Below are 20,492 nucleotides of genomic sequence, written 5' to 3' on the forward strand. Positions count from 1 at the left end.
CAGAAGAGCCATTTAGCATTACAGTCTGCTTCCGATCCTGTAGATATGATTGTAGCCACAAGCCAACAGTACCACCTAAATCATAGTATTCTGCATTTTTCAAAAGAATTTGGTGGTTTACACAGTCAAAGGCTTTCGTAAGATCACAAAAAATACCACTGGAGTCATTTTTTTGTTAATGGCTTCCAAAACTTGGTTGCTGAAAGAGAATATTGCCTGTTCGGTACAAAGACCAGCACAAAAACCAAACTGATTTTTGCTTAAGATACTGTGGAGGTTGAGATGATCCACAATCCTCCCGTGTATGAGTTTCTCAAGAATTTTCGAGAAGGTAGTTAATAGGGATATTGGGCGATAGTTTGTTACATCGTTTTTATCACCTTTTTTGAAGAGAGGAATCACTACAGGCAATTTTAGTCTGTCAGGGACAATCCCTTTTTGTAGGGGTGTATTGTATATGTTGCATAAGACAGGACTAACAAATTTATAACAGTGTTTTAGTATTGTACTAGAAATATTGCCCACACCAGCAGAATTTTTATTTTTTAATGATCTGATTACTCTTATGACTTCACTTACAGTAACTGGAGGTAAAGATAACTGTGGGATTCTGTTGCTAATAGCTTTCTGTAGGAGGGACAGTGATTCTTCCATAGAACCATTACAGCCTGTCTTCTCTGCTGCTCTCAAAAAGTGGTTATTAAATATTTCTGCAACCAATTCAGGTTTCTTTATGATACTGTCCCCTGTTTTAATCTCTATCTGAGACATTTTCCCTGTTGTCCTGCCAGTTTCCCTCTTTATTACATTCCATATAGTTTTAATTTTATTTTCTGAGCTTTCAATTTCTGATTTTATGCACATACTTTTAGATTTATTTATAACCTTCTTGAGAATGCTACAGTAAAGTTTGTAGTGTTGTTGTTTCTTTGGATCATTACAAGTCCTGAGAGAACTGTACAACATCCTCTTTTTTTCTACAAGATGTTATCATCCCTGTAGTGATCCAAGACTTCTTGGCATTGCCTATATGACAATTTCTAACTACTTTTTTTGGGAAAGATAGACTCAAATACAGACATGAATTCATTTAAAAATGAATTGTACTTTTTGTTTACATCAGTTTCCCTATAAACTGGGCTCCAATCTATCTCTTTTAGGCTGTCATTGAATTTAAGGCCCTGTTCATTTATTATCCTAAAAGATTTCCAAGAATGCTTGGAACTGTTGTATACACTGATGTATTTGAGCCTAAGCAATTGACCACCATGATCAGAAAGGCCAAGGATTGGATGTACAGTGATCTCATTGCATTTAGACTTATCTATAAATATATTATCTATCAGACTTTTACTGTTAACAGTAACCCTAGTTGGGAAATCTACTATTGCCATCAGATTATGTACTAAATCAGCTTTACTATTGCTCTCATTTAGGACATCAACATTAAAGTCACCAGTAATTATCAAGTTCTTGGATTTTGACTACAGTATGGATAATAAAGAATCTAAGTGCTTAAGAAATACATTCAAATTCCCTCAGGGAGATCTATACAGTGCTAACACTACAGCCGTACAGTCATTTACAGTAATCTCAACACCACATACTTCAATTTGTTGCTCTATACAATGGCTCTTTAAATCTAATACATTGTAAGATATGTGAAAGCAAGTGCTTGTAACCATTGATGCCACTTCCCTACACACAAATATCCCGCACGTCCAGGGCCTCGCTGCAATGGAGCACTTCCTTCCACGCCGATCACCTGCCACCCTACCTAAAACATTTTTCCTCATTACCTTAGCCAGCTTCATCCTGACCCACAACTTCTTCACTTTTGAAGGCCAGACATGCCAACAATTAAAGGGAACAGCCATGGGTACCAGGATGGCCCCCTCGTACGCCAACCTATTCATGGGTCGCTTAGAGGATGCCTTCTTGGTTACCCAGGCCTGCCAACCCAAAGTTTGGTACAGATTTATTGATGACATCTTCATGATCTGGACTCACAGTGAAGAACAACTCCAGAATTTCCTCTCCAACCTCAACTCCTTTGGTTCCATCAGATTCACCTGGTCCTACTCCAAATCCCATGCCACTTTCCTAGATGTTGACCTCCATCTGTCCAATGGCCAGCTGCACACATCCGTCCACATCAAACCCGCCAACAAGCAACAGTACCTCCATTATGACAGCTGCCACCCATTCCATATCAAACGGTCCCTTCCCTACAGCCTAGGCCTTCGTGGCAAACAAATCTGCTCCAGTCCTGAATCCCTGGACCATTACACCAACAACCTGAAAACAGCTTTCGCATCCCGCAACTACCCTCTCAACCTGGTACAGAAGCAGATAACCAGAGCTATTCCTCATCCCCTCAAACCCAGAACCTCTCACAGAAGAACCCCAAAAGTGCCCCACTTGTGACAGGATACTTCCCGGGACTGGATCAGACTCTGAATGTGACTCTCCAGCAGGGATACGACTTCCTAAAATCCTGTCCCGAAATGAGATCCATCCTTCAAAAAATCCTCCCCACTCCACCAAGAGTGTCTTTCCGCCATCCACCTAATCTTCGTAACCTCTTGGTTCATCCCTATGAAATCCCCAAACCACCTTCCCTACCCTCTGGCTCCTACCCTTGCAACCACCCCTGGTGTAAAACCTGTCCTATGCACCCTCCCACTACCTACTCCAGTCCTGTAACCCGGAAGGTGTATACGATCAAAGGCAGAGCCACGTGTGAAAGCACCCACGTGATTTACCAACTGACCTGCCTACACTGTGACACTTTCTATGTGGGAATGACCAGCAACAAACTGTCCATTCGCATGAATGGACACAGGCAGACAGTGTTTGTTGGTAATGAGGATCACCCTGTGGCTAAACATGCCTCGGTGCACGGCCAGCACATCTCGGCACAGTGTTACACCGTCCGGGTTATCTGGATACTTCCCACCTATCCGAACTCCGGAGATGGGAACTTGCCCTTCAATATATCCTCTCTTCTCGTTATCCACCAGGCCTCAATCTCCGCTAATTTCAAGTTGCCGCCACTCATACCTCACCTGTCATTCAACATCATCTTTGCCTCTGCACTTCCACCTCGATTGACATCTCTGCCCTTACTCTTTGCCTTTAAATATGTCTGCTTTTGTCTGTATATGTATGGATGGATGTGTGTATGTGTGTGTGTGTGTGTGTGTGTGTGTGTGTGTGTGTGTGTGTGTTTTTGTGTGTGCGCGCGAGTATATACCTATCCATTTTTCCCCCTAAGGTAAGTCTTTCCGCTCCCGGGGTTGGAATGACTCCTTACCCTCTCCCTTAAAACCCACATCCTTTCATCTTTCCTTCTCCTTCCCTCTTTCCTGACGAAGCAACCGCCGCTTGCGAAAACTCGAAATTTTGTGTGTGTGTTTGTGTGTTTTTTATTGTGCCTGTCTACCGGCGCTTTCCCGCTTGGTAAGTCTTGGAATCTTTGTTTTTAATATATTTTTCCCATGTGGATGTTTATTTCTATTTTATTTACATAATACAGTATTCTATACACTTTTACTTCTGTTGCTAGAAAATGCTTTTCAGTAACAATACTGATTGATTTAACAATTGCTCAGGCATCCTCAGCATCCTAATAGGGATGAGATTGCAGCCTGGTTCCTGGGAAGTTTTCTATCGGTTCAGAGAACATATTACACACATAAGCTTGTAAGTTCTTAGAAGAATATTTCCCAAAATTTCACCTTATGTCTGCCAGTTGCCTTATTCAGTTACTATTTCTCTCTCTTCTTGCATATTTTCAGCTTTAGTCCCAGTATTCATATGATTCCTGTGCTAATCAAGTAACTGACATATCAATGATTTATTACAGTTAAGCTCTGCATTCACCTTGACATTGTCAAACAGCTCTGATGATGAAAGATGGTACAGTTACTGTACATGAAAAAAAGTGAACAAATGTTAATACAAAAATCCTTTTTATTCAAAAAATATATCATTAATATTTCATATTAAAATGAGTTGTATAAATTTAAATTTAATCTTTCCCTAAAACCATTCTGTAAAAAATTAAAAGAAACTTAATATAAATCTCATTTTAGTTTATAAAAAAAAGGGCATTAATATTTCATTTATCACAATCAGCTGTATAAATTTAACTTTTTTTCTGGAATCCTAACTACATAAATCACCATAAAAATCTTGGATAAAAAATAAAATACATCGATAAAGGCATTACTTTGAGAAAATATTCAAAGCACATATCAGGGTAAATAACTCCCTGTGTGCACATTCACTGCAGTAATTAACTGATTTAAAATGTACATTACTTTTACCAAAGAGCAAAAGATTGTTAAGGCACATACTCCAAATTTTTGTACTATCAATTCAATCTTCTACAATATTGTATGCTTTATTAATTTTTTTTCTGAAAGTTTCTGATATTATTTCTAATGTTTGTATAATTGCTCTGTTTTCATCAGCATCATCAAAATCTTGCAGACTTGTGTACACTGCTAACAAAGAGCAAAAGATTGTTAAGGCACATAATCCACATTTTTGTACTATCAATTCAATCTTCTACAATTTTGTACGCTTTATTAAATTTCTTTCTGAAATTTTCTGATATTATTCCAAATGTTCGTATAACTGCTCCGTTTTCATCAGCATCATCAGAATCTTGCAGACTCGTGTACACTGCTAACAAAACTAACAAAAAATCCTTCAAATAAGTGAAGTCATCACCATGTCTTATCAAATTTTCCTTTAAAACGGCCTTCCGTATGCCGTGGTTATAGAAGTCCCACGCGTAGCTATTCAGACTCTGATCTACCTCAAATATTGGAACTATTTTTTTATCGGTAAATACCTGCAATTGAATAACACATGTTAGGATCCAAGAATTGAAATAAAAATTACGGTTTAACATTAGTACCCAATTTACCTGATGTCTCAAATTGGAGACAACGTCTTTTTCCGAATAAAGTCCACTGTCAGTATAGCCCGAGAGTGCAATGAAAGCTGAACAAATAACCCGTGGTTCGTAGTCCACCATCATTTCCTGCAGAAGGTGAGGCAACTCATTTTCTGCTGAAACAATATACTGTGATTAAATAAAATATTACATTTTATACACACAAAAGAAACAAAGACACACATCATTGTGAAAAGGATAGATTGCTACTCACCATATAGTGGAGATGTCGAGTCACGGACATGCACAACAAAAAACTGCTAAACAAGTAAGCTTTTGGACAAAATGCCTGCTTCTGCAGCAGACAATACACACAATACATTCGCACAAATACAACTCACACTTACACGAGGTTGCAAAGGCCAGACTGTGAGCGACTGTGCACGATGCGCTGAGCAATCTGTTGGTGGGGGTAAGGAGGAGGGTGCGGGGACACTCGTGTGGTGCTTGTGGGACCAGGTGGGGCATTTAGGTACAATCACGAGGTTACCATACTTACTCGAATCTAAGCCGCACCTGAAATTTGAGACTCGAAATTCGAGGGGAGAGAAAAGTTTTAGGCCATACCTCCAAATCAAGGCAAAGTTGGTCCAATGTAACATGAAACACGATTGAGGTTGAATGGATGAAGATACAGCGACAGCGACAGTAGTTTGGTTCGAGTCATAAGCTTAGCAGTTAAGCTTTACCAGGTAGCCATTGCTTTGCGTCAGGTGCTCCGTCTGTATTTATACGGGTACCCTTCCTTCGTCTGGTTTGAATCGACTGCTTATTTTTCTTTGATCTGATAAGTGCCATTCTCTTTGTTTTAGGTGTTTACATCACTCTAAGCTGAAAATGCAGTACTGTTGTTTGTCGCATTCTGATAACGTGTGTTTACGAGCCGGCCGCGGTGGCCGAGTGGTTCTAGGTGCTTCAGTCCGGACCCGCGCAACCGCTACAGTTGCAGGTTCGAATCCTGCCTCGGGCATGAATGTGTGTGATGTCCTTATGTTATTTAGGTTTAAGTAGTTCTAAGTTCTAGGGGGCTGATGACCTCAGATGTTAAGTCCCATACTGCTCAGAGCCATTTGAACCACTTTTTTTTGTGTTTACGACCTGTCGCCGCTCGCGGAATGGCTTTCTTTTGTGCACGTTACCGCTGCTTACAATTAAAAAACAAAAGAGAGGAATCGTCTCATTAGTGAAACAATGACAAGAGACTGGTATTTGTTGGTACTTACACTGCTGCTTTCTTCAATAACGATCAACAAGAACCAAATAATAGACTGCGTATGATAGAAGATGTTCTGAACGAGAGGGTAGCGAAAATTTTTCTCCATTTGAAAATCTTTGCAGACGCCTCTTTAGTACATTATATTCTGCGCAGAAATTAAAGTCATCTTAGATTTAAAAATCTAGTCAATTGCCGCACTTCATTTTTGACTGTACCACTATTAGGCACAAGAACAATACGAATATAAACATGACACGATACGTATATTCTTCCGCATTTGCTGTTGTCTCACTCAAGTTTCGTAGTTTATTAGCAGACAGGATTTAAATGAGATGGCTGCAAACACGAAACAATACGTGGCAAAATGTTTATATTTGTATTATTCTTATGGTGAAGAGAATACTGCATGTGATTCACAATTCATACCAGTCCCTATTAGCAACCATCTCTTCTCACAGGTAGGAAAAATTCAGAACGTAGAGTTGGCCATATTGACAAACATCCCAAACAGTCTTGCCAGTCGGATTTTCATAGTACATTGAAATGCTGCTACATTCGAAGATGAACAATATAGAATTTGTATTTACTTCGTTGGATAATGTATAAAAATTCAGTGGTCGAAACTTGGGGCGGAGGAAAAAAGCTCGTCTTCCACTTTTTTTTTTAAATTTTTTTTTTATTACTGGCACAGAGGTTTTGGCGCCAGTATTTCTCTTTGTGCCTGCAAAGCATGCCTGGGTAGCGCAACATATATTCGATGGCAGAACTTAGTTGTGGCGGCACTTACCAACATTTTTCAGAGCTTCCACTTACTTTGCACTTGATTCTAACCTGCAGGCGGTTTTTTGGATTACAAAAAAACGGAAACAAAGTGCGGCTCGGATTTTAGTAAATACGGTAGATAATGGAGAGAGGAAATGGAGAGAAATAAAAAGACTGTCGATGCATTGGTGGAATACAAGGCTGTGTAGGGTGGAGTGGGTCCCAGAGAAAGGGATGAATGACAGTGACTAACAAAGGTTGAGACCAGGAGTTACAGGAGTGTTGAATATATTGCAGGGACAGATCACACCTGTGCAATTCAGAAAGGCTAGTTTTAGTAGGGAGGATCCAGACGGCACAGACTGTGAAGCAGTCACTGAAGTGAAGAACACAGCGTCGGGCGACGTGCTCTGCACCAGGGCGAGCCAGCTGTTCGTGGCCACTGTTTGCAGTTCAGCTTGTAGATCACACAACTACTGTCACAGGCTGCCCTGTCTTCACGGGATGCGTGAAACCTGTGACCGGACTGGAATATGCGGAGGTCATCAGTCTTCTGACTGATTTGATGTGACCCATTATTAAAATCCATGGAGAAGAAATAAAAACGTTGAGGTTCGCCACTGACATTGTAATTCTGTCAGAGACAGCAAAGGACTTTGAAGAGCAATTGAACGGAAAGGACAGTGTCTTGAAAGGAGGATATAAGATGAATATCAACAAGCAAAACAAGAATAATGGACACTTAAAGTAGTAAAGGAGTTTTGCTATTTGGGGAACAAAATAACTGATGATGGTCGAAGTAGAGAGGATATAAAATATAGACCGACAATGGCAAGAAAAGCACTTCTGAAGAAGAAAAATTTGTTAACATCGAGTATAGATTTAAATGCCAGGAAGTCGTTTCTGAAAGTATTTGTATGGAGTGTAGCCGTGTATGGAAGTCAAATGTGGACGATAAATAGTTTAGACGAGAAGAGAATAGAAGCTTTCAAAATGTGGTGTTACAGAAGAATGCTATAGATTAGGTGGGTAGATCACATAACTAATGAGGAGGTATTGAATAGGATTGGGGAGAAGAGAAGTTTGTGGCACAACTTCTCTAGAAGAAGGGATCGATTGGTAGGACACGTTCTGAGACATCGAGGGAGACCAAGAGATGAATACACTAAGCAGATTCAGAAGGATGTAGGCTGCAGTAGGTACTGAGAGATGAAGAAGCTTGCAAAGGATAGAGTAGCATGGAGAGCTGCATCAAACCAGTCTCAGGACTGAAGACCGCAACAACAACAAACCACGGATTCCTCTCCTGTGCTAACTTCTTCATCTCAGAGTAGCACTTGCAACCTACATCCTCAATTACTTGCCATATGTATTCCAGTCTCTGTCTTCCTATACAGTTCTTGCCCTCAACAGCACCCTCTCTCCAAATCAGTCCACCTGATTTTCAAAATTTGTCTGTAGCACCGAGAGAATATTTTTTAGATTCAGTTGGTGGGAGAATACCACCGTGGGAGGGGTGGGAAGGGTAGTGGGTAGGACACTCCTCATTTTAGGACACGATGAGAGGTAGTTGAAACTGTGGTGGAGAATGTGGTTCATTTGCTCTAGTCCTGGGTGGTACTGAGTCACAAAGGGAATGCTACTCTATGGCCAGACAGTGTGACACTGAGAGGTGGTAGGTGACAAGAGAGACAAGGCAGGGTAGATCTGTGAAGGCCCCATTCAAACTCTCGGTACAGTTCGAGAGGCGCTGCTCGTCACTCGGGATGTGACAAACACAGGTCTCTATGCTTTACGATAGGACTTCTTGCGATGGAATGGGTGGCAGTTGTCAAAATGGAAGTTCCTGGTGGTTGATAGGTTGTATAGGGATGGAAACAATGATGTAGCCATCTTTGAGGAGCAGGTCAACACTGAGAAAAATGGCCCTCACCTGATTTAGATTCACAGATGGAATCTTCACAATCTAGATTGAGGGTGAGAACACCCTCTCCACATTCTTCCAGAGCCTCGACACCGTCTTCCCAATTTGCTTCGCTTGGTCCTCCGCAACCCAACAAGCCACCTTTCTCAATCTCGACCTCCACCTCAAAGACGGTCACATCGGTCCCTCACTCCACGTCAAATGTACCGACCACCGGCAATACCTCCTGCATCCCGTTCTGCACCGAGAAGTCCTTTCCGTACCGTCTAGCCGCCTGCAGCTGTCGCATCTACAGTGACGAGCGGTCCCTCTCAAAATTTACCGACCGTCTCACTGACGTCTCCACGTACCGAAATTATCCACCGGACTTCGTACGGAAACAGATCTCCTGTGTCTTACCTCTCCAGTCATCTACCACCTGCCAAAATCCCATTGTCCGGCCACAGAGGAGCAGCCGAGTCACGCACTCCGCTAGGGTTTCGACTACCTCTCGTCGTGCCCAGAGATGAGGAATATCCTACTCGGTACTTCCCACCTCTCCCACAGTGGTATTCTGCCACCCACCAAACCTAAACAATATCCTCATCCGTCCCAACTCCCAACTCTTTGCCTCGTGGCTCATATCCCTGCAACAGACCTAGATGCAAGACCTGTCCCATAATCCACCCACCACCACCTACTCCATTCCAGTCAGAAGCGTCACCTAACCCATCAAAGAAAGGTCACCCTTTGAAAGCAGTCACGTGATCAAGAAGCTCAGCAGCAACCACCGAATGTGGGCATGACGAATAATGAATGGCCACCGACAAACTGTGGCCGAGAAATAGCTGGACCAACCAGTTGCAGAGCACATTGCCCAAAACAATGTTCTTCACTTCAGTGATTTCTTCTCAGCCTGTGCCATCAGGATCGTTCCTACCAAAAATAGCATTTCTAAATTTCGCAGGTGGAAACTCTCCCTGTAATACATCCTACATTCCCATGACTTCCTGACCTCAACATTTGTGTCATTGTCTGCTATCCATTTTCCTGATCTCACTCCAGCACTACACAGCCACCAATGCAACCACAGTATTTTTACTTCTCTCCTTTTCCCCTCCTCTCCCTGCCTCCTGACTGTACCTAACCTCTCCCCACCTTGTCCCTGTATGCTCCCACATACAGCACCTTACTGTCCTCCATCCCCAACCTGCTATCTCTCCCTGTCTACACCCCTGCCTCCTCTTTGTCCCCACCACCCAGACTGCTGTGTGTGTGTGGTTTCTTTTTTGTGGTGTCACAAAGCTTAGGCCTGTCCCACTCCTCATTAAACCGACCAAGACTTATACGAATAATTGTACGAATAGTTATTATTATTATGTTCTTTAAGTCTGTTTTTGGGGTTTTAGAAATACTGTGGGAATAAAGTTTATTTATGTTGCAGATAATGTGGAAGACATTGCCCGACGATCACCACGAAAGTTCGACGTAGCGCCAAGTGAGCGAGGAATGAAACGACTGCTGCAAACTACTGCGAGCCACGGAAGAGCCCGGGCCGCGAGGGCACCGAGCTTCCTAGGTCGTCATTGGACGACGTCAAAGGAAGAGATAATCTGCTTTCTCTTTGTAAACAGATCGATTGAGTCTCGAAAGGTTCACGTAAAACGTATAGGTGGGACCCGATACCTGTAATACTTCCACGGTTATTAAAAAGGCGTTAAACGGCAAAACCAATAGTTCATCATTTATATAGATAAAAAGTAGTAAAGATATAGGAAAGGAAGAGTTGCGGCGTCAGAATGAAAAGTGATACATCACTCAGCAACGAAGAAGGACGTAAACAGTGAGCGTTATGTGGTGAAAACAACTGACAAAATAGTAAGTCTGCAATTAAGCACCGTAACACTGCAGTGTGTGTGTGTGTGTGTGTGTGTGTGTGTGTGTGTACTCCAGAAGAAATCTTTGTGGCCGAAAGCTTACTTGTTCAGCAGTGTTTTTCTTGTGCCTGTCTGCGACTCAACATCTCCTCTATAGGGTCAGTTGCAATCTATCCTTTTCATAATATTGTCATTACTCCAGTCTGGATTTTTCCATTGTTTAAAAACATAAACATTTAAGTTTTGGCGTTGTAATATTATTGTTATCTCATCAGATACACAAGAACTTCAGAAATCCACCACAGGTAAACATCAGTAACTGATATATCTGTACGATTATCACTTACTGTACAACAGTAAGCAACTACGCGAAAGTATAAGAGCTATCTTGAGACACTAAAGGCTGCAAGTCACACATTGTTTCAAATAGACAAACAGAATTTATTTATGAAAACTAGTGCTGAGTCTGTTATATTTTCAGCACATCAAAATAGAACAGTGAGCTCTATGTAATAACACGTCTGGACTTGGAAGAATACAAACAACTGTACATTTGACACTACTATTGGCTATTTTAGAATTATTTTTAATAGTCATCAACTTCCCATAAACATCCACAATACTACTACTAGGGTTAAACCATCACCAATGATCACAGCAACTCAAACACATGGATTTGATACCAACATTGAGCGCCTGATTGTGTTTACACAGCATCCCTTTGACACCTCCATCCTAACCAAAAGTTTAATGTTCTCCACCCTAATATAATCTTATCTTACCCTTAGGGGTGCTACAGGTGTCTAACCACACGTGCGTTTCCCCCTCTCCAATTAGCAACTCGTATTTGTACTAACGTTGGCTGAAATAGCTAGAAGTGAAGTCCTTAGGCGACAAAAGAAAGAATAAGGTGACAGAATTTATGAGGTAAAGTAAAGGATGAGTAAGGTAACAAAATTAGTGAAGCAAGGTCCTTAGGCAATAAAAGAGTAATAACTGTAAGACAAATACAGAAAACTGTGAGAGAGAGAACATGATGAGCTGTGGGTGGGGACCACATTACGTCATGAAGAGCAAATGAAAAGCTCAGGACACTGGGAGAAGCTTCCTATACCTTCTACCCAGCCCCTGAAAGATTTCTGAAGAATAATTACTCAATAATGCAAAATGAAGTGCTTTAGCAAATCGCATCGCACATCGCATCAGGAGCTGGCAGGGTCTAATGGGAAAGCAAAATAAAACTAAAGAGCCTAGTAGAGAAGTCAATGAGCAGGAGTCAGGCTGTAGCTGGCAGGAGTTAGGTAGCTGCAAGGCTCTGTTAATATTAGACTTATACAGCAATTTCACATAACAGATCGAACAGTGACAAGCAATCTCCTTCTTTGTATCAGAACTTGAGTTTAGGAGGGACGCTTCTGAGTTAGGAAAGTCACTGATATTCAGAATGAACTTAAAGGTTAACCGTACCAATTGCATGCTTACTGCTCTCATAGTCCTTGAACCACCTATGTCCACCTCAGGGAAATTACCTCACACAATCAAATCTCCCTCTCACTCAAGTCGTCAAACAGAAATCCCTGTTTCTCAATCAGTGGCTAAACCCATGCAAGGGATGAGAAATATATAAATTTGGTGCCAGGTATGGGATTGTTTGTGTGGTTAGGAATTGAGAGGTTTTGCTGCAGTAGTTTTAGTACCTACAAGAAGTTGTGATGACTCACAACTTTCTGAATTGACAAGAGGGTAGGACAGCAGATGCCGATAATTGCAGCAGAAGTAGGCGGCGGTAAGCACCGTTCCGAAGAGGCAGCTGAAGTGCCTCCTAGCCGAGCAGGATGGTACGCAGATAGCAGTCGGCAGCGAGAGTGGCAGGAGATGAACCGCATCGCAGGCAGCCGGTCTTTGCACGGTTTGAGTGTGGGGACAGGAACTCCGTGGCAACGGCAGTACGTGACGGGGTCGGCGCAGTCCGAGAGGTACAGAGACTGGCACGTCACAGGCAACGGTATTGCCGTAGCCCAAAAAATACAGCAGCAGATGCACCGCAACGTGCTATAACCCACCTCAGTGCAGCTCATCCCAACACAACGGGTGGCAGGGACAAAGAATCCAGTGAAATTTCTTTTAACTGCATGGTCTGAAAACTACCTTAAGCAGTTAAACAGAGAACCGACTCGTGGTGATAACATATTAGACCTTCTGGTGACAAACAGACCCGAACTATTTGAAACAGTTAACGCAGAACAGGGAATCGGCGATCGTAAAGCGGTTACAGCCTCGGTGATTTCAGCTTTAAATAGAAATACTAAAAAAAGGTGGGAAGATTTTTCTGTTTAGCAAAAGTGACAAAAAGCAGATTTCAGAGTACTTGACAGCTTAACACTAAAGTTTTATCTCAAGTACGGATAGTGTTCAAAAAAATTGTACAATATGCATTAGATGAGTATGTGCAGAGCAAGATCGTAAGAGATGGAAAAGAAATACCGTGGTACAACAACCGAGTTAGAAAACTGCTACGGAAGCAAAGGGAACTTCACAACAAACAATAACAGCCAAAGCCTTGCAGACAAACAAAAATTACACAAAGCAAAATGTAGTGTGAGGAGGGATGCGAGAGGCGTTCAACGAATTCGAAAGTAAAGTTCTACGTACTGACTTGGCAGAAAAATCTTAAGAAGTTTTGGTCTTACCTCAAAGCGATAGCTGGATCAAAATAAAAAGTCCAGACCCTCTGTCACCAAACAGAGGATGACAGACTAAAGGCCAAAACACTAAAAGTCTTTTTCCAAAGCTGTTTCACAGAGGAAGACTGCACTGTAGTTCCTTTTCTAGATTGTCGCACAGATGACAAAATGGTAGATATCGAAATAGATGACAGAGGGATAGAAAAACAATTAAATTCAATCAAAAGAGAAAGGCCACTGGGCCTGATGGGATACCAGGTGTGCCGCAGGGGAGTGTCGTAGAACCGTTGCTATTCACAGTATACAGAGTGTTTCAAAAATGACCGGTATATTTGAAACGGCAATACAAACTAAACGAGCAGCGATAGAAATACACCGTTTGTTGCAATATGCTTGGGACAACAGTACATTTTCAGGCAGACAAACTTTCGAAATTATAGTAGTTACAACTGTCAACAACAGATGGCGCTGCGGTCTGGGAAACTCTATAGTATGATATTTTCCACATATCCACCATGCGTAGCAATAATATGGTGTAGTCTCTGAATGAAATTACCCGAAACCTTTGACAACATGTCTGGCGGAATGGCTTCACATGCAGATGAGATGTACTCCTTCAGCTGTTCAATTGTTTCTGGATTCTGGCGGTACACCTGGTCTTTCAAGTGTCCCCACAGAAAGAAGTCACAGGGGTTCATGTCTGGCAAATAGCAAAGTCAATCCACGCCGCCTCCTGTATGTTTCGGATAGCCCAAAGCAATCACACGATCATCGAAATATTCATTCAGGAAATTAAAGACGTCGGCCGTGCAATGTGGCTGGGCACCATCTTGCATAAACCACGAGGTGTTCGCAGTGTCGTCTAAGGCAGTTTGTACCGCCACAAATTCATGAAGAATGTAAAGATGGCGTGATGCAGTAATCGTTTCCGATCTGAAAAATGGGCCAATGATTGCGTTGGAGGAAATGGCGGCCCAGACCAGTACCTTTTGAGGATGCAGGGACGATGGGACTGCAACATGGGGCTTTTCGGTTCCCCATATGCGCCAGTTCTGTTTATTGACGAAGCCGTCCAGGTAAAAATAAGCTTCGTCAGTAAACCAAATGCTGCCCACATGCATATCGCCGTCATCAATCCTGTGCACTATATCGTTAGCGAATGTCTCTCGTGCAGCAATGGTAGCGGCGCTGAGGGGTTGCTGCATTTGAATTTTGTATGGATAGAGGTGTAAACTCTGGCACATGAGACGAGACGTGGACGTTCGCGTCATTTGGACCGCAGCTGCAACACGGCGAACGGAAACCCGAGGCCGCTGTTGGATCACCTGCTGCACTAGCTGCGCGTTGCCCTCTGTGGTTGCCGTACGCAGTCACCCTACCTTTCCAGCACGTTCATCCGTCACGTTCCCAGTCCGTTGAAATTTTTCAAACAGATCCTTTATTGTATCGCTTTTCGGTCCTTTGGTTACATTAAACCTCCGTTGAAAACCTTGTCTTGTTGCAACAACACTGTGTTCTAGGCGGTGGAATTCCAACACCAGTAAAATCCTCTGTTCTAAGGAATAAAGCATGTTGTCCACAGTACACTTGCATGTTGTGAACAGCACACGCTTACAGCAGAAAGACGACTTACAGAATGGCGCACCCACAGACTGCATTGTCTTCTGTATCTTTCACATCACTTGCAGCGCCATCTGTTGTTGAAAAATGTAACTACTGTAATTTCGAAAGTTTATCCGCCTGAAAATGTACTGTTGTCCCAAGCATATTGCAACAAACGGTGTATTTCTATAGCTGCTTTTTTAGTTTTTTTTGCCGTTTCAAATATACCGGTCATTTTTGAAACACCCTGTATATAAATGACCTCGTGCATAACATCAAAAGTTCACTGAGGCTTTTTGTGCATGATGCTGTAGTATATCCAGAGGTTGTAACAATGGAATATTGTACTTAAATTCAGGAGGATCTGCAACAAATTGACGTATGGTGCAGGAAATAGCAATTGAATATCAAACAAATACTAACAAAGAGATAGAGGGGCTGGCCAGTACTTACCTCAGCTCAGTACAGCCGATAGATACACAAAAAACAACCGAAAATTTACGTTCCTAGCTTTCGGAATAAATGTTCCTTCATCAGGGAGGAGAGAGGGGAAAGAAAGGGAATAAGGGAAAGTGGATTTAGTTACTCACAACCCAGGTTAGGAGGCAACAGGGAAAGGAAACAGGGAGGGTAGCAAGGATGGAGGCATGGTTGTCAGAGGGAAGCCAAAGATATTCTATTGTAAGTACTGTGCCAGCTTCAAACCAACGAGGATGCATACAGAAGTAAAGAGGTATATAGTATAAAGATGTAGGATGAAAAGATACATGAATGGCTAAAGAGGAAAGGGAACGAGGAGAAGACTGAAGAGTAAATGGGAGTGAGGTTGTTTAACGTAGGTTCAGTCCAGGGGAATGGCGGGATGAAAGGATGTGTTGGAGTTCAAGTTCCCATCTCCGCAGTTCAGAGGGACTGGTGTTGGGTGGGAGAAGTCAAATGGCACGTACGTTGTAGCAGGTTCCTAGGTCCCTAGAATTATGCTGGACGGCATGCCAGTTTAGTTGTTGTCATACCAATGTAAAAGGCTGTGCAGTGCAGGCATGTCAGCTGATAAATGACATGTGTAGTTTCACACATGGCCCTGCCTTGAATTGTGTATGTTTTACCAGTAGCGGGGCTGGAGTAGGTGGTTGTGGGGGGATGCACGGGGCAGGTTTTGCAGCGGGGTCGGTTACAGGTGTAGGAACCGCTGGGTAGAGAAGGTAGTCTGGGAATATTGTAGGGTTTAACAAGGATGTTACGGAGGTTAGGGGGACGACGAAAGGCAACTCTGGGTGGTGTGGGGAGAATTTTGTCAAGGGATGATCTCATTTCAGGGGTTGACTTGAGAAAGTCATATCCCTGGCAGAGTAATTTATTGATGTATTCGAGGCCAGGATAATATTGGGTGACAAGGGGGATGCTTCTATGTGGTCTGAGGGTAGGAACATTGTTGTTGAACGGGGAGGAATGTATTGCTCAGGAGATCTGTTTGTGGACAAAGTCTGCAGGATAGTTGCGGGAGAGGAAAGCACTGCTCAGGTTATTGGTGTAATTGTTGAGGGATTCGTCACTGGAGTAGATACATTTGCCACTAATACCTAGGCTGTAGGGAAGGGAGTGTTTGATGTGGAATGGATGGCAGCTATCAAAGTGAAGGTACTGTTGTTTGTTTGTGGGTTTGATGTGGACAGAGGTGTGGATGTGAGCTTCAACAAGATGAAGGTCAACATCCAGGAAGGTGGCTTGGGTTTTGGAGAAGGACCAGGTGAAATTCAGATTCGAAAAGGAGTTGAGGTTATGGAGGAAATTACAAAGTGTTTCTTCACCATGAGTCCAGACCACAAAGATGTCATCTATAAACCTATACCAGGCCAGGGGAAGCAGCTGTTGGGTCTTCAGGAAAGCCGGCCCATGAAGAGGTTGGCATAGGACTGAGCCATCCTGGTTCCCCTTATTTGTTTGTAGGTATGGCCTTCAAAAGTGAAGTAATTATGGGTCAGGATGAAGTTGGTAAGTGTGATAAGGAACGAGGTTTTTGGAAGATCTTTGGGTGGGCGTTGGGAGAGGTAGTGCTCAAGGGCAGAGAGACCATGGGTGTGTGGGATGTTTGTGTAAAGGGATGTAGCATCTACGGTGACAAGAAAGGTTTCAGGTGGGAGAGGAGTGGGAATGGATCTGAGGCATTCTAGGAAGTGGTTTGTGTCCTTGATGTAGGATGGAAGTCTGCGGGTGATAGGTTGGAGGTGTTGGTCTACCAGAGCTGAGATACGTACTGTTGGGGCTTTGAAGCCTGCTGCAATGGGACGGCCAGGATGGTTCTCTTTGTGGATTTTGGGTAATAGGTAGAAGGTAGGGATATGTGGCTCAGATGGAGTGAGTAAGTCTATGGAAGCCGTTGTGAGGCCTTGTGAGGGACCTTGGATTTTTAGGATTTTCTGCAGCTAAGTCTGGATGGAGGGAATGGGATCCTGGGTAACAGCTTTGTAGGTTGAGGTGTCGGAGAGTTGACGCAGTCCTTCTGCCACATACTCCACACAGTCAAGTACCACAGTTGTAGAGCCTTTATCTGCCGGGAGGATGACAATAGAGCGGTCTGTTTTCAGCTCCTTAATGGCACGGGATTCAGCTGGGGTGATGTTGGGGGATGTCAGGATGTTCTTCAAGAAGGACTGGGAGACAACACTGGACGCGAGGAATTCCTGAAATGTCTGCAAGGGATGGTTTTGGGGGAGGGGAGGAGGATCCCTTTGAGAAGGTGGTCGGAACTGTTCTAGACAAGGTTCAACACTGGGGGCTGTGTTTGGGTAGTGAAGTGATATTTCCAGTTGAGGTTCCGGGTGAATGAGAGGAGATCTTTAACCAGGGCAGTGTGGTTGAATTTAGGTGTGGGGCTAAAGGTTAAGCCTTTTGATAGAACAGATGTCTCTGGAGGAGAGAGGGATCTGGATGAGAGGTTTAGAACTGAATTGAGGTTGGTGATATGTGGCATTTGACTGTGGTTATAGTTGAGATTTGGTCTGTGTGGGGTATGTGCTGGGATGGGGAGATTGAGTAGGGTGGCTAGGCTAGGTTTGTTGGCTATGAGGGGGACTTGTTGAAGGTGCTGTTGTGGTTGGTGTTTGTGAGGGATACGGAGAGGGACCCCACTTCTTAGGTGTTGCACTAGCACTGTGGATAGTTTTTTCAGGTGGTGTGTGGCATGGGACTCAAGTCTGCGGCTGGCTTCTAGGATGATGTTCCTGAGTGTGTTCTCCAAGCAAGGGTTTGAGAGGTGGAGGACTTTGAAGAGAGATAGGAGCTGTTGGGAGTGGTGGTTACACAAAGTAGTGTAGAGATTCAGGACAAGTTGGGTAAGGGCTAAGGATTGAAGGTTCTCGAAATCCAGGAGAGACTGGTGGAAGGAGGGATTGCACCCAGAGATGGGAACTTTTAAGGTAAGTCCTTTAGGGGTAATTCCAGAGGTTAAGCAGGAACGGAGGAAAAGTATGTGGGATTGCAGTTTAGCTACGGTAAATGCATGTTTCCGGAATGAATGTAAATAATGTGGTATAGGATTAGGGTACATAGTGGGTAACTGGTGGGTAGGGAAATTAAATAACTAAAGTTAAAATAGTAATCATAAGAAGAAATAAAACACGGAAGGAAGGACGAGAAAGAAAGAAATTGTGTTGGTAATGTTCAATACCAAAGGAAGACCACTAAATAAGAAAAATACGGAAAAAGGTGCAGAGTCACCGTAATGTTTATCAAGCTTCTATTTAGTCTTCCGAGGCATTTTGCCTTTCATAAAGTATTGTTTAATCACCACACTAAATTCTCTTTCGTCCATTTTTTGGCAATTACTCAACTTCCTTGGTTCACACAAACGCCAAACACAAAGAAGTAGACCAATATGGCTGAAACTCAGTGTGCATTCTTTTCAAAGATTCTACTAACTAAACAAGATCTCAATACATGCCATTGGTGCCACCTCTCGGACTTTGCACGGACTTTTCAAACGCCCCCTCAGACTATGTTAATGCACTACGGCAGCAGACGACTGATGCAATTGCCTTTGCTAACAGCACGACACATCTGCAGTGCCTCTCCTGGGCTCGTAACCATATTGGTCGGACCCTACGTGACTGGAAAACCGTGGCCCGATCAGACGAGTCCCAATTTCAGTCGATAAGAGCTGACGGTAGGATTTGAGTGCGGTGCAGACCGTTTGAAGCCGCGGACCCAAACTGTCAACAAGGCACTGTGCAAGCTGTTGGTGATTCCATAATGCTGTGGGCTGTGTTTACACAGAATGAACTGGGTCTGGTTCAAGTGAACTGATCACTGACTGGAAATGGTTACATCCGGCTGCTCGGACACCACTCACAGCCATTCAGTAATGGAATTTTTACGGATGGCAATGCCCCGTGTCACCGAGCCACGACTGTCCACGATCGGTTTGAAGAATATTTTGAACAAATTGAATGATCGATTTGGTTGCTCAGATCACCACGACGCGAATCCCGTTGATAATTTATACTGGACATAATAGAGATGCCAGTTTGTGCCCAAAATTCTGCACTAGCAACACTTTTGCAATTATGGGCGGCTATAGACAGCGTGGCTCAGTATTTCTGGAGGGGACTTCTAATCACTTGTCAAGTTGCTGCAATATCTATGTTGGGCAAAAGGAAGTATGACACAATATTAGGAGGTATCCTAAAACTTTTGTCAGCTCAGTGTACACTGCACTTGTATAGATGTAGGTTTACAGTCGTAACACACCGTAAGCCATTAACATAGATCTTTAGTGTGACGGATTTGAGTTCGAGACTCCCTAGTGGGGCGGAATCTCAAAAGAGTACGATTACGAGGTAATCTACAAACTTGGCAGGTTAAATAATAATGCAGATGCTCTGAGTAGAATGAGGCCTAGAAAACAGGAATAAATAAATGAGGAACAGACAGTCTGCGAAACAGTGATGCAGGAATGGAAGAGCTCTGTGGTGAAAGCGAGCAGGGATAGAGTACTCCCGTGAGTGTGCACCGACTGCAAGTAACCCCAGAAGCAGAGCTGGAAGCAGGCAGTGAAAAGGAAATAGTCTCCGAGGCAAGGTGAGAGATGCACGATAATTAGTTGTGAGGACACCGAGGAATGCACAGGACTTGTAAGCATACTGTCATACTGCTGGCTCGGTTGCGGAGTATCCTCGAGGACAGCCGCATCTATCGAGTCGAGCGAGGGACACGAAACTGTTATGTTGTGTTGTGGGTAGCTCTGCATGTGAGAGGCATTGTTAGTATGAAAGTTGAAGCATGGCTACAAGTGCTATTACTGGAAAGTGATGAAATATGGAAGTGATTCAGAGGAGAGTGCGTCAAAAAGTGATTTAAATATGAGCAGTGCTGCCGATAATGTATTTATGTATCCTCTCGTCGTGTGTCGCACAGCGTCGATCGTCCGCGCCGTGTTTGGTCTCCCAGAATGAACTGATGTGAATCAGTAGAAATAAGTTAC

General features: G+C 43.2%; 1 protein-coding gene across 7 annotated transcripts in view; it reads right to left on the minus strand.

Annotated features, from left to right (window-relative positions):
- Positions 1–3,955: 3,955 nt before the first annotated feature.
- LOC126295267 (probable ATP-dependent RNA helicase DDX60) overlaps positions 3,956–20,492 on the minus strand; it is a 241,222-nt gene continuing 224,685 nt past the window's right edge. For 6 of the 7 annotated variants that reach the window (XM_049987695.1, XM_049987692.1, XM_049987690.1 and 3 more), the window contains 2 exons: positions 4,940–5,085; positions 3,956–4,864 (listed from right to left, as the gene is read on the minus strand). In XM_049987695.1, the coding sequence (XP_049843652.1) occupies positions 4,568–4,864; positions 4,940–5,085 (443 nt within the window). In that variant the 3' untranslated portion in view covers positions 3,956–4,567. The remainder of the gene's footprint in view (positions 4,865–4,939; positions 5,086–20,492) is intronic. The other variant, XM_049987696.1, reaches the window with a different exon arrangement.

This window comes from Schistocerca gregaria, chromosome 11 (genome assembly GCF_023897955.1).
Source record: "Schistocerca gregaria isolate iqSchGreg1 chromosome 11, iqSchGreg1.2, whole genome shotgun sequence".
Lineage (NCBI taxonomy): Eukaryota > Metazoa > Arthropoda > Insecta > Orthoptera > Acrididae > Schistocerca > Schistocerca gregaria.